Below are 14752 nucleotides of genomic sequence, written 5' to 3'. Positions count from 1 at the left end.
TTTTACCTCACAGATCAAACGGCAGCTTTAGTGTTTTCTCTTTTTTTGCCCGGGGGGGGGGGGAGGGCATTAATTGAAAAATTGAAACAGAACAACAAAAAGAACTAGCCTTCAGTCCTCTTCCCAAATCAGCCCCTCCATCTTCGGAAGTCGCCACTAACACGTTTTTTTTTTAAAAAAAAAAACCCACTGGAGATCGTATCCGCACATCTGCCACAGTACATTGAAGTTTGTCCCTTCAATGTCAAACACTTAAGGCTTTGGATTGCCTTCTTAGGAAATAATGATAGCAACTTGGCTCTTGAAACACATATACTGAGGGGCTTGGTGAAGCCTCCTTTGCATTAGTTTCAATATTGGCTCCTGTTGCATGAAGAGAAAGCCAGAGAAAACCTTTTTTAAAAAGCAGGGGAAAGGGGAAGAAGTGCTGGATTTTCTTCTGTTTCTTCCTCTTCATTTCAGAAGGGGCAACAGGCTACCTCCCCACTCCCCCTGCCCCCAATGTTTGCATGATAAAACTGTCCTGTGAATGCAAAGCTTTACAGTGACAGTGTTACCTTCACAACATCTTTTTTTTCCGCCGCATGAATACTGAAGTGGGTACTGGACTCCTCCATCTCAAATACAGTTGTAGGCCTAACAATTGAGAGGGGGGAACGGAGAACAAACCGGTTGATCTGACCATGAGATTGCTTCCCCAAAGGGTGAACGGGAAGGAAGAGAAGAAAGGGAGAAGAAGAAAGGAAAGAAGAGGGCTTTAATATAGTCCACAGCCACGCAAATTGTTGGCAATGATGACATCAGTTACAGCATCAAAGACAAACTGGATGTTGTTGGTGTCGGTGGCGCAAGTGATGTGTGAATAGATCTCTTTGCTGGATGACTTATTCTTGCTCTCGTATTGGGACTGGATGTAAGTCACAGCTTCGGTGAAAGAGCTGGGCCCTGCAACAGAAAGAGAGAGACGAAAGCCAGGAGCAAGGTTGTCCTGAAATGCAACGCAAAGCCCACCCAACTCAAGTTGACTCCACTTGGAGGTGGACCCAGCTTATGTGGGAATGGGGATAGAAGTTGTGCAGAACCAGAGTTTGGGTCTTTGTAACACTCGCAGCAAAACTTCTTTACACACACACAGAACACACACACTCTGTGCAAACTGTGCTTTATAGCCCTCAGTTCAGTTAGTAATACTGATGAGCTCTGGATGATGCAATTCGTGGTCACCCTTAGCATCTATACAGTGCTCAAAACACTTCACATATGTTATCTGGAAGCCAAACAACATGTTACGTTAATTGTGTGAATGCAATGAACATGCTTCATTTTTCCAAGTTTAAATTGCAGTTACTGAAATGCCTGGTTAGGATTGGGTTTGCAGTTTTGTGGGGGAAGATAGATTTGACCTCATTAAAATCCCCACTCCTTGCAGTTACCATTAGTGCCAGTGTAAGTTTCCATCCCAGAGATAGCAGCAGGCCTGTGTGGGGGTCCGAGGGTGGGGAGAGAAGGGATTTTTCTCAGGGGTTAGGGAAGCTTCCCCCACACCCCACCCTCCTAATCCTAATCCTAATCATCCCACAATTGCAATTTAAAATTTATAAAATCCAAAGCACTTTGACTACAGGCACACAATTACAGTGGAACCTCGGTTTATGAACACCTCGGTTTACAAATTTTCGGTTTATGAACGCCGCGGACCCATCTGGAACGGATTAATTCACTTTCCGTTACTTTCAATGGGAAAGTTCGCTTCAGTTTATGAACAGACTTCCGGAACCAATTGTGTTCATAAACCGAGGTACCACTGTAATGTAACGTGTAGCTTGCCTGCCAGTAATTCTCATTAAAAGGCTGTAAAAGAGGCCAATATTACAGATGGGGATAGTGGCTCACTTAAGAGCTGCTGAGCAAATTCAGAGAAGATGTGAGATTTGAACATGGAGCTTAGAGGCTGGTTTTCAGCAGAGTTCCCCTACACTCACTCAGCATTCGAATCGATTTATTGAGAAGAAGCATGCTACCTTATTGAACATCCTGCCTTCCTACATGTCCTGTCTTACTCATCTTTTCACAGAGCAGCCACTAATAAGCCTCCAGGAAGCCCAGAGTTTATTGGAACACACTCTGAAAACCACTGTAATTTCACTGAGGGCAGGGATTTCCCTTTTTGCCATATAACCAGTCATGTAAGCTGATGGGATGTCATCACCATCATCTTTGCTAATGTATGCATATTAATAACAACGTTAGTATTGTGGTACTATCACCATTGTCACCAAGACAATGTAATCATAGTCATAACTGACATCAAGAAGCATTATGGAGCTGACACACACATTTCTGCACACCCATCCTTAAAACAGGGGTGTGGATCCTGCATCCCAGGGGCCAATCTTGGCCCACCAGGAGGTTCAATTTGCCTCTAACCCTAACTCACTACTGACATGTGGCCCTCAGAAGGCTGCTTAGAAGAGAATGTGGCCATCAGGCAGAAAAAAGTCCCCCACTTGCAACAGGGAGAAGCAAAATAGGAGTGCTTGGACTACATGCATCAGCCTGCAGCTCTCATGTGGGCTGATTTCTTAAGCCAAGCTTCTTGGCTCACTGTTTGTGCAAACGCAGCCTGTTTCCCTCTTTGGTCTTCCTCATCTTCCCCACAGTGCTGTGAGCATACAATGCCTAAGAAAGCTGCCCTGCCTAATCAGAGCAAGAGCCGTTTAGTCCAGTAACAGCCAGCCAAATACTTTTGGGGATAAAAAAACCCCCAGTGGCCTTTCATTACTGCTTGTTACTAGAACAGTGGAACCTCAGTTTTTGAACATAATCCGTTCCAGGAGACCGTTTGACTTCCGAAACATTTGAAAACTGAGGAGCAATGGGCAGTTGGCAAAATCCATTGAGAAAAAAGAAAAACACGCAGCGGAAGCCATTCGACTTCCGAGGTGCATTCAAAAATGGAAGCAATTACTTCTGGGTTTTTGGCTTCCGAGACACTCGAAAGTTCCACTGTATCTGGAATTCAGAGATATACTTCCTTTGAATATGTTGAATGTGGAGCCACCATGAGGAACACCCATGGCTCAACTCAGTGTTTTTTTTCTGCAGGGGGGTGGTGCAGGGGTACGAATACCCCTAAACATTTTGTGAATCTAAGTTTGGCCTCATTGAGGGGCAGTATTTCAATATGAGTAGGGAAATGAGAGCACCCCTTTTTAAAGAAAAAAAGCACTGGCTCAACTGATCCTCCACAAATTGGTCAAATATTTTTGAGGCTAGCTAAGTTACTGCCCAAATTCCCATAATAACCTATGGGTTGTTTGGGGCACAGAGCTAACACAAGGGTGTGTACCCTGTGACCGTCCAGATGTTGATGGACTTCTGCTTCCATCAATCTCCAGCCAGCATGGTCAATGGTCAGGGATGATGGGAGCTGTGCTCCAGAAACATCTGAAGGACCACAGTCTCCTCATCTTACCACTGAACTAAGGAGAGCAGTGCTTTTTGTACAGCCAAAATAAAGGTATCAATTACAGGGCAAGGGTTTCTGAATCACAAAGCAGTTTTTCTGCAATATATATATAAGGTTTTTCTCACCTGTATAATCTGGAAAGCAGATAGTCAATGCAGATTTCTTAATCTTCTCTTCAAAGATGTCCTTCTTGTTGAGGAAAAGAATGATGGAGGTATCTGTGAACCACTTGTTGTTACAGATGCTATCGAAGAGCTTCAGTGACTCGTGCATGCGGTTCTGCAACACAAAGGAGATGGCAAGTCAGGCAAGAGCTTTACTACCATCTTCAACGTGTAGGGAAGCATCTAAATTTAATAATTAAGGGGGGGTGTAATAACACAAAAGGAAGCAGACAACAGTGGATGTAATAAATCAATGTATACATACTGAGAAATGTGTATACATACATAAAGAGATGCAATCCCTATAGATCTGAAGTACAGTTAGTAGCACTGTAGCAGTTTTTATTTTTTACAGAGCTGTCGATTTTGCATAGCACATCTTTTTTTTTTTTATTAAACAAGATTCCAGCTCAGCTAAATTTCATCATGCACCATGCATGTATGGCAAATGGCGGCGGTGTAAACAACTCCTGCCCTTAAAAGGTCAGAGATCGAAACCGAAGTGTGGGGTCATGCAGATTTTCTAGAACATTCTTTGTTAAAATGCTGATCATTTCATTGGTGTGTGCATGTGTATGGGACACGTATTTGGTCAATACATTAACCAAGGACTGGTAAGATCCTTGAATTAATTGAGAGTTGAAAGCAGACCACAAGGCGACATCTTCTTGGCAGTGACCTTGCCGTGAGCTTTGGTCTTAGTAGCTTGTTATTTCGTTTAGTACTGACATTCCCCAGTTGATGCTTTTTAGTGTGAGTCTTTGTTTGTTTAATTTTTTGGAAGATGGATTGATCGAAAGCAGATCACAATAAAACAAAAATAAATGAAACTGAACCGAAGGAGAAAAAGAGAGCGGTGAAGGAAGGAAGGCAAAAGATAGAATACTTAAGAACAACCAAAACATTGATCAGCTGAGAATCTTGCTGATGTTAGGTCATGCCTTTAAGAAAAAAAGATTAGATTTGGGTTTTGGGAAGGGTCTTTTTTTTTTTGGCAAGGCCACAACAACAAATGCACAAATAAAAGGAAGGCAGCTTTTTAGTTGAAATTCATGCAACAAATAATAATTATAATGAAGTAAAACAAAAGATGTAAAATAAAAATTGCCACATTGGTTAAGAAGCTGCAGGGTTTGGTGTATACCGAAAGAGCTCACAGCAAAGTCAGCCTGTTAGCGTCATGTTCCTCCAGCTGCTTTCAACTCTTTATTTTTTCTCGGTTCAAGAGAAGCTTCATACCTGCCAAATTTGGAGGGTCTCTCAATATCTCATTATTTTGGCCTTTGTTTGGTTAGAAAAGATCAGACGGCCGAGGAAAAGTGGTGATGGCGTAGAGGCCTGCTGGAGTTTGGTGCGAGAGCTGTGCCGCCTCTCCCGGCCGGAAACGGAATAGCAGAGAGAAGCAGCCGCGACGGAGGTCGAAGCCAACCCAAAGAGCCAAGGGGTTATCAAAAGGCAAAGCAGGTTACAGAACAGAGAGCTTTCCTGTTTGACATCGGCAGCAGCTCCTCAAAGTGTGGCAGTTCCCCGCCGCAAACGACTGGTACAAATTATAACCGACAAAAGAAAGAGGATAGACATAAATGTGCTCCGGGTAGCTGATGAAAGTGCCTTTGGAATAGCAGGAACGTAACTGACTCCCCACCCAACCCGAAAAGATTGCATAGTATCACTTGACTGGCTGTCCCCAATTTGTTTCCCTTCAGACCTGCCGGCTGGAGCTGACAAAAGTCCAAATGGTGGTGATGGCTCTGTGTGTGTGTGTGTGTGTGTGTGTGTGTGTGATGCAGCCGAAAAGGGCTGTGCTGCCTGAGATGGATGGAAGTTATTGTTCAAAACGTGCAGAGAGCACCAGGTTGGGGAACACTGGGGAACTGTGGTTTCTTAGTTGCAGTCACCAAGGCATTGGTTTCTAAACTGTGCTCCAGGGAGCCAGAGTTCCTTGGAAGCTTTCCAGGGGTTCCTCAATGAGAAGATGGCCAGCAATGCTGAACAAACTTCCCTGAGAGACATCTTGCCTACCCATCCAATGGATAGCTTTGTGGGAGTACAGGTCAGGATGGACTGATCAGCTGACTGTCACATGTGTCCATTCTGTCAGAAGTCCATTCTGTCCTGTTTTCTCAGCAATCTGCAAATTAGTATTTTTAAAAAAAATAAAAAATCCATACAGAAGCTCATATTTAGAAAGGCATTTTAATATGAATTTCTGTATGTATTTTGAAAAGCATTTTGGTATTATTTTAAGCAGAGAACTGTATCATACAATTCAAGGAACTGCAAAATCCTAAGGATAATGACATTTGGATCTGTGTACTAGTCCAGGAAGATTAGGTATGTTCACTTTGCAAGGCGGACCAAAGGAAATTCTTCTCCAGCCCTAGTCCTGGGTGCATTATAGGGTTTACTCTCTGTTAGAGAAGCAACATTGAGGTTCAGGAGTCTTAGCCAGTGCCCCATGTCAACTGTTTGTGCTACAACATGCCCCAGAAATCCACTCCAACATCATCTCTGACATGTTTCAATGTGGAATGTGGGTTCTCTGAAGTTGCTACACAGGCAAGGCATTAATTTGCTCCTCTCAGGTTCTCATTTTCACACTCTCCAGTTCTCCACAATTCCACATCAGTTTGAGATATATATTTTAAAGCCTTCATGAAAATTAATTACTATTTTAGTGCGAATTTCCTACTAATTTACACAGTCTTGTAAATAATGTTACCTAATATGCTCATTTTTGTAAAGCAGTTTTCTTGAATAGAATGCATTTTTGTGTGTTATTTTCACTAATATATATATGGCACACTTTGTTTATAGTGTATGCATTCTGTATGCATTACTTGGTTGAAGAGCTGCAGTGCAAAATTCAGAGGAGTGAGAATTTCGAGGAAAGTCTGTGTTTTGGTTCACATATTGTTTCGCAATGTGCAAATTCTGTAGGCCTGCCTTTAAATGAGAAATGAATCAAATTTCTCCCCCATCCCTCATTATCGGGTGAGACTGCCTTGTTGCCACATCTATGGCCACCAGCCATGTCCTACGCCCACATCTATCTGCAGCCACAGCCAAGGATCAGTTTGAGATCCCTGAAATATACATCACATTTTTTTGCAGGGTCCAATTTGATAGTCTTGCTTCCTGCTGCTATGACTACCTGGGTCATTGCACCTACTGGTGTAAAGGGCCCAGGTGTCATCATTAGACACCAATTATCAGTACCCACTTCCAATACCCCCAGCCTTGCTTTAACCGGTACAAAACGTTTTCTTGAGATTAAAGAATGATTCTTGAGAATCATTTGAGATGTGCTAGGTCCCCCTTGTCATTTAGACAGACAGATCAGATCAGAACGAACATTAACGCTGGCGCAGTGTTTTCACTGCTGTCACAGATATGACTTCTAAGCATGTGGCTTGATGTCTGTGTGCTCTTATATATTTGCATAACATCTGTTTATATACATATGGATGTATCACTGCTTGCATTCTTAATTTTTGTACTTGCATAATAACAATAATAAGAATAATGCAAAGCTAAAACCCAGCAGCAAGACTGGATCATTGTGTCTGCACAAAAACAGAAGAACCAAATGGTCAAGGAAATAATATTTCAGCATCTCGCCTGCAGGGAAGGAAAGAGCAAGGACAACACCCATTGAAACATACTACAGGTGGAATTCTGGGTTGTACAGCAGATGCAGCACTACAAACGATGCCTCTTAATAGCACTCAGTCAGGTCATTTACTGCATAACTAGAAACTTGAGAGCATCGTGTCTTTTCAAGGGAGAAGAAGAAGAGGAGTTTGGATTTGATATCCCGCTTTATCACTACCCGAAGGAGTCTCAAAGCGGCTAACATTCTCCTTTCCCTTCCTCCCCCACAACAAACACTCTGTGAGGTGAGTGGGGCTGAGAGGTTTCAAAGAAGTGTGACTAGCCCAAGGTCACCCAGCAGCTGCATGTGGAGGAGCGGGGAAGTGAACCTGGTTCACCAGATTACGAGTCTACCGTTCTTAACCACTACACCACACTGGCTCATCTCAGAAGAAGAGATGAGGAGATGTCTGATCTCTCACACCAACATTGCATCTTCCCATGTGTGGGCTGCAGCACCAATATATGCTCTTTGTTTCTGGCATCTACCCTGAGGATAGGTAGGAGGTGGCATTAGCCTGTTTTCAGACACTTATACGACTTTCTAGGTGTTGGGTGTGCTGAGTAAGTCCAGGTTAATCCCCGCCCCCATCTTTATGTGAAAGTATGCTATGTGCAGATTTGTGCAGTGCCCCCCCTTTTAAACTAGTGTGCAATCTCAGTTGTTGAATTTAGGCAAATCCAGTCGGAATCTAGTTTGCCTAAATTTTACCTGCAATAAAATCCACTGCCACCATAGTTTCCCAGAGCAAGATTTCTTGGGTTTTCTTTAGTCTTTCCCAAAGAGTGATGTGGTTGCTTAGTCCAAGGAAATTGCCTGTCCAATAAATTTTGCTGTCTGAGGAACAGCACAAATTATTTCCCATACCCATTCCATGAGACCAACTGGACTGGCAGTTAAATGTTCCTTTAGCATGGTTCCATCACACCTGAGGGGAGCAGAGCATGCTGTTCTGTTCTCCAACACCTCACCCCTGCTGCCAGCCTCACAGAATCTGCCACCTGAGGTGCCTGCCTCAGTCTGCCTGATCGTAGGGTTGGTCCTCCCACAAAATTTTGAGCTCAGTGCTATCCCAGTGGATTCCCATCCCTTAGTGAACACAGACATCTTTGGATATATATATATATATGGTTGCCTGAACACTCAATAATCTGATTTTACACCCCACATCTGACACCTGTAGCTGAATGGAGGAATTTTAAGACACTGCAAGACAGCCATTACAATTACTTGGCCTACCCCCTACTATATTATCCAGCAGCTCTATCCCAGGCTCTCCTGGACCAAGTTGCCCAACGGACCACATCAAAAAGCTGGAACAAGTACTAAAGGCAACAGCTAATACAAACAGGGGCCTGAAATCCTTTCATGGTAGAATTACCCCAATGTTGTTTTGTTTGACAGGGATGGGAAAATCCACTGTTTTCTTAACTGGATGAATCCCAAGTTTATTGGTTTTCCTGTAAAGTGTACCAAGACTGTATATTCTACATAAGCAAAAACACAAGCAAGTCTCCTTACAAGTGTATTAGAGATGTTGACGCCCCTTGCCAGGTTTCAAAACAAGTATTGGGGGGGGGGGGAAACATCTTAAAATGGTTATTTCAACTGATCCTGTTAAATGGAGAAAAGAAGAGAGTTGAAGATGGTAAAGCATAATATACTTATAATATGTTGGAATTGCCACCCCTCAGAGAAGAAATATTTGTGTTGTGTTCATGATGGTATCTTTAGTGTGGACCAAATGCAGGTATCTTTAAGGTAGAGTTCATAAATCACTGCTTGGGTCCATGCTCCTTGTTTCCCACCATTTGGCAAAGTCATGAATGTCAAGTCTACAATGACATTAGAAGCACCTTCATTTTTGTTCCAGTTGGAAACCATAACATTCCTGTAACGGTAACAATACTTACTGTTGTTTTAGTTTTGCTGCCTCCAACCATATTAGAATTAGAAAAAGAATCAGAAGAGGTTAAAACAGAGGTGTGAGTACAGATTATTAAATATAAGCAACTTGTACTGCAATCACACTGCCTGCATATGACGGGTAGGGGCTGAGAGAGCTCCCCCCGCCCAGTCTTTCAAACACACCATTCAGCAAGATTGATTATACCTGTACCTTTAGATTGTGCCACCCAAGTGCCCGCATCTTGTTTTGATACTATTTGAGAGACCTCCTGTTTCTTTCATAAGAACATTCCTTATAGCTAAGGAAGGCCACAAAGACACCAGCTGACAGGTAAAGAAAGAGCAACGCCATGGTCCCCCATGCACCTTAGTTACTCGAATGCAGACTGGACAAAAGACAAACACACACAGAACCCGCGTTCGGGGAAATCATTCGTAGGTCCTTGCAACGGTACAAATCCTGCTCGCGGTGAAAGTGCATGATGCAGTTCAGAGAGGAAGATAAGAGGATTCTCAGAACAGATTGTTGTAAGCAGTGGAGACTGGGCCATTAGAGTGAATGGGCCATGGCCCCACCAACGTCATTCTGCCCTCAGCCAGCCTTCCTATTTGCAACCAATGGAACTGCCTGTCCTCCTCCTCCTCCTCCTCCTCCTCCTCCTCCTCCTCCTCCTCCTCCTCCTCCTCCTCCTCCTCCTCCATCTTGGTGTTGCCCTGGTAGAACACAGCAGGGAGGAGGAGAGGGGCACAACTAGAATGCGCCGGCTCTGCCTGTCATTGGTACTGGATCCACCTAGTGCTGCCTCCCCTGCCTTCTGCCCTGCCAGTAGGCACTAGTAATGCTCAATATGTCTTGAACATAGATAGCGAGCAGAGGGACCCAGGCTCCTTACTCTCTGTGCTAATGTGGTGGTAGCTTGATCTCTGCTCCTCTTTAGCACTGAAGATGGCCAGAAGGTAACATTGCAGTTAGCAGTGTTCCATCTGGACCTGTGAATCTGTTTAAAAGCAGAGGAGGAAGAGGAGGAATAAGAGTGGAGGCAGCATTGGAGGACACATCCTACAGTGCTAAGGTGGGTGGGTCATGAGCGTGATTTGCTCCAGGCCCTGCACTTCCCTAGGGGTGGCCCTGCCACAGTGCCTGGGATGGTTTATGTGGAAGATACTTCCAATCAGAAGCACACTTCTATCCCCCCCTCCTGCAGTTGTGTGTGTCTGCAAGCATAAGAACATCAGAGGATCCCTGGATCTTGACCAAGGCAGCATCCTGTTCTCGCAGCGGCCAACCGACTATCTTTACTGGGAGCCCACAAGAAAAACAAGAGGGTAACAGCACTCTCCCACCTGCGATTCCATATGTCTATTTCACTATCTGTGTTCCATACTTATTTATAGTTCGAGTGAGCTGTAGTTCAAAGGGGTTAAAAAAATGCAAGGCGAATGTGGGAACAATGCCTCTTCTAAAATGCTTATGAATGTAGCAGCAACCGTGAAGTAGTGTGGAGGAAGAGCTGAATCACAGAAGGACTCCTTGCTATCTTTGCCAGCTGAGCACATAATGAACTAACCTTTGCTGCAAGCATCACCAGGCAATTCATTCCCTCCTCTTTTTCCTGATGTATTCATTTTGAATGGCTTCAAACCATTAAAAAAACAAACCAGCTTACTTTTAAGAGAATAAAACCTCTGCCCTCTGATCTTCCCCAGATTCTAAAGAGGTGGCAGAACCTTGATTCCAATTCTGCTAGAAGCAAAAGAGATGTGCTGTGGTTGAAGTCAACTTGTACAAAAGCAGCACTGATCACTTGTTTTTAAATCTCCCATGGTCCTCTTCAGGAACTTCCTTTGAATGCACAGAGGACTGTGGGCTAAATACTTAAGCCCCACATCTATCGCCCCTGTTCCCACAGGAGACTTCCCCCAATTCAGCAAGAAGGTGTGAAGGAGGCCATAGCTCAGCGGCAAAAGCTATTCCCCCACGTAGAATGCATTTCTGCATGTTATACCCACCAATATATAATTATATATGCAGTTCATCCTAACATATACAGCCGTACCTTGGTTCGCGAACAGAATGCGTTCCGGGAGTCTGTTTGACTCTTGGAACCGTTCAAAAACCAAGGTGCAGCTTCCAATTGGCTGCTGGAGCGTCCTGTAGCCAATCAGAAGCTGTGGAAGCCGCACCAGATGTTCGGTTTCTGAAAACCGTTCAAAAACCGGAACACTCACTTCTGGGTTTCAATGGTTTGGGAGGTGATTTGTTTGGGAGCCAAGGCATTTGAGTTCCAAGGTATGACTGTACATTTATGGATGAAGAACCATATTGCAAAATTTGGAACAGTGCAAATTTTGAAGGACAGCTTTGTTTTGGTTCACATATTGTTTCAGAAAGTGTGCATTTGGTATGTTTGCTTTTAAATGTGAACTGAATCAAAATCCTCCCCTATCCTTAGTTCAGACATAACACTCAAACATGGCAAGTAATATACATTTAAGGTCAAGACTACACAGCTGCAATCACATTACATATATACAAACTTGTTGGTCTCTAAGGTGCTACTGGAAGAAATTTTTTTATTTTGTTTCGACTACGGCAGACCAACACGGCTACCTACCTGTAAATATAGTTTTGATACATTCTTTGCTTAGTGTCTTCTCATGGGAGCTAAACCTCAGCTCGGGCTGCTCCTCTACCCCTGTGCTCTCCATTTACAGTATAGCTCCCCTCTTTTAAGCATTTTGAAACACTGCTGTAAAATTCTTGCAACCATCAGACAAAATAAGAGTTTTTACTGCTCCAGAGATAAGCTTTCTCTCTACCTTTTATTTTCCATTTCCTGATTCGGCACCAAAAAGACCCAAGAAGACATCTCTTGCGCACGGGACACAATTCCAGACAACTGCGAAGGTCTTGTGGCAATTATTTGTTACAAAAACATAGGAAAGCATTTACACTGATTCACTTAAATATTCTCCTTTTGGTTATTTTGGAAGGAAGGTTGAGTGGCATTTCATACGAGAGTTGTGTTTGTCTGGTTGTTACTTAAGCAGAGTTAGAAGCTGTACAATAAGAATTTCAATTGTGTGATTTTTATAGAGATGAAAGCACCAGACTTGCTTGTCCCTTGTCTGCTCCCTTTCCCAGGAAGGGGCAAGGGACCTGCAGCCTTCCAGATGCTCTTGGACTACAACTGCCATCATCCCTGAACATTGGTCCAACATCTAGAGGGCCATAACTCCCCCCCCCCGCCTTTACACAATCTGATGAAACTGAATCAGTTGCAAAGTTTGTATTCTGAGCTATAAGGATTCACAAACACCTTTCCCAGAATTGTTATGGGAGACTGGTTTTTGTAGTGTCCCAGTCATCTTTCATTTTTGTTTAGCAGTGATATATGCACTGTTCAGAACACAAGAATGCTAGAAGAACCCAACTGGATCAGGCCTGACCATAGCTGTCAAGTTTTCCCTTTTCTCGCGAGGAAGCCTATTCAGCATAAGGGACATCCCCTTTAAAAAAGCGAAAGCTTGACAGCTATGGGCCTGACTAGCTCAGCATCCTGTTCTCACAGTGGCCAATCAGATACCAACACACAGGAGTGGGCTGTTAGTGGGCTTCCTTGTATTTTTTGCATTCCCCCCCCCCCGTTCCTGTATGTCATCAAACATACGTTTTGAGAAACTAAAGGTCTGTGGACTATTAATAAACTTAAACCGAACAACTGCTATACAAGTCAAAAAGCCAATGGACCTGTCATTTACTTTTGGTAGGCCATAACCATAACAACAACTTGACAACCAACAACGATTCCATTTTGTGACTCTCCTTTCAACATGGGATGGAACTGGTGTGGATCTCCAGGTGCTGCTGAACATCTGGAGGGCAACTGTTTGCTCCCCACCCCCACTTTAGGAGAAATTCACAAATGAGGGAGAAGCAGAAATTTGAAAACCAGCAGCCAAAGTATGAAATTCTAGTAATCTCATCCCTGGCATTGCTCAGGAATCATATTAAACAAACAAACAAACAAACAAACAAACAAAAACACAGTGCAGTTTTGAAATCTGTGGTAAAAATCAGTGCTCTTTTGAAAGGTTCAGTACACCATCTTGATTCAAAATAGTGTAAATTATATCCAAACATAGACAAAAGCCTGTTCCTCATGAGCAATCATGCAATATGATCTCTTGCCAAATGCATAGCAAACTGACAAATGAACTACTTCTCAGCCTCCTCTTCAACCTATTGGGAACACCCCTTTTGCTCACGTGCACCTGCCTTGTTATTTGTTTTTACAGTGGAAAAGTGATTGCATGAATCCACCCAAAGAACCAAAGAATAGGCACCACCAGAACTTCTGGGTAAAAATGTCACTTGCTCACATTCAACCCCCATTTCTTAGGCCTGTCCTTTTCTAACTCTCTTCTGGTTTGTTGTCACACTATAAGCACCCCGGGTCAGGAACCTATACCCACCCCCTCTTTTGTTTCACAAGTTCTCTGTGAGTAGAACCGTAATCAAGAATAACCACTCTTTAGGGTTCCTGAAGAGCTTCTGTTCAAAGGGAGACCCTTCTGCACAAGGGGCACATGGCTTGGGGTGGCCAAAGAGAAAGGGAAACAGATTTTGTGGTCAAATTCTGGACCAAGTGAAAGTGTGCAAGGAACAGTTACCTGTGCTAACACCATCTTGCGGAATGGAAGACTTAAATCCAGCTGTTGGTGGTAGAATGGGGTCTCCATAGCATTTAAGAGTCAAAGGAAGACATGTGAGTAATAAAGTATATCTGTTAGATCCTTTTGGTCTCAGAACTGAGGACGGTTTGTGAGATGACCTTGGAACAAATGCAGTAAGTAGAAAAGCAAGGCTATCTCAGGGAACTCTTCCGCCCAGAGAATACTCACCGTAGTTTCATCTTCATGGAGCACTTGGTCATACCCGCTCAGCGCGACACAGAAAATGATTGCTGTGACATCCTCAAAACAGTGGATCCATTTCTTACGTTCTGACCTCTGACCTCCAACATCAAACAGCCTGAGGAAGAAACACAATCCTTCATTATGCCCAGCATCCAAAGAATTGCATGGCTAGTCCCACAAGACCAAGCATCGTTCTCTGCTGCGCCAGAGCACAGGACTAGAATTGATGGTGGAAATTACAGCGGAGTTGTTGTTGTTTTCTATAGATCAACCTAAGGAAATGGGTGTGGTCTCCAGAGAGTTCTAAGGGACAGGTAGAGAGGCTGCATTCAGTTCCTGGGCCTCAAGCTCCTCACCTGTCAATTCCCATCACATTTTCTTTTTAGATTTCTTAGCAGTTAGAAAAGTGACAGGAGAATGATACTGGAAAGTGTGGGCTAACAACCAACTTTTGCGTGAATAAACAGCCCACCTGGACTCGCCCTTGGTCCTTTTGATTTTGGAACTTTTTGTGTGTGAAGGTGTGTGAAGTGCTGCTGTTTAATCTCATTTGCTGTTTAAAGCTTGTTGGTTTCAGAGTTCTTTGATGCTATTTGGCACACTTCTACCTCATGTTCCATTGTCCATTCCTTTTCT

The 14752-nt window shown here is 43.5% G+C and overlaps 1 protein-coding gene across 1 annotated transcript in view; it reads right to left on the bottom strand.

Annotated features, from left to right (window-relative positions):
• Window positions 1-739: 739 nt before the first annotated feature.
• Window positions 740-14752, bottom strand: part of GNAO1 (G protein subunit alpha o1) — a 157961-nt gene continuing 143948 nt past the window's right edge. Inside the window, exons 6-8 of the mRNA XM_035117115.3 lie at window positions 14102-14231; window positions 3595-3748; window positions 740-945 (exon numbers count right to left, since the gene is read on the bottom strand). Coding sequence (XP_034973006.1) covers window positions 758-945; window positions 3595-3748; window positions 14102-14231 — 472 coding nt within the window. The 3' untranslated portion in view covers window positions 740-757. The remainder of the gene's footprint in view (window positions 946-3594; window positions 3749-14101; window positions 14232-14752) is intronic.

Source organism: Zootoca vivipara, chromosome 6 (genome assembly GCF_965207765.1).
Source record: "Zootoca vivipara chromosome 6, rZooViv2.hap1.1, whole genome shotgun sequence".
NCBI lineage: Eukaryota > Metazoa > Chordata > Lepidosauria > Squamata > Lacertidae > Zootoca > Zootoca vivipara.
Note: the sequence above shows the minus strand (reverse complement) of the source record. Positions and strands in the feature narration are given on the sequence as shown.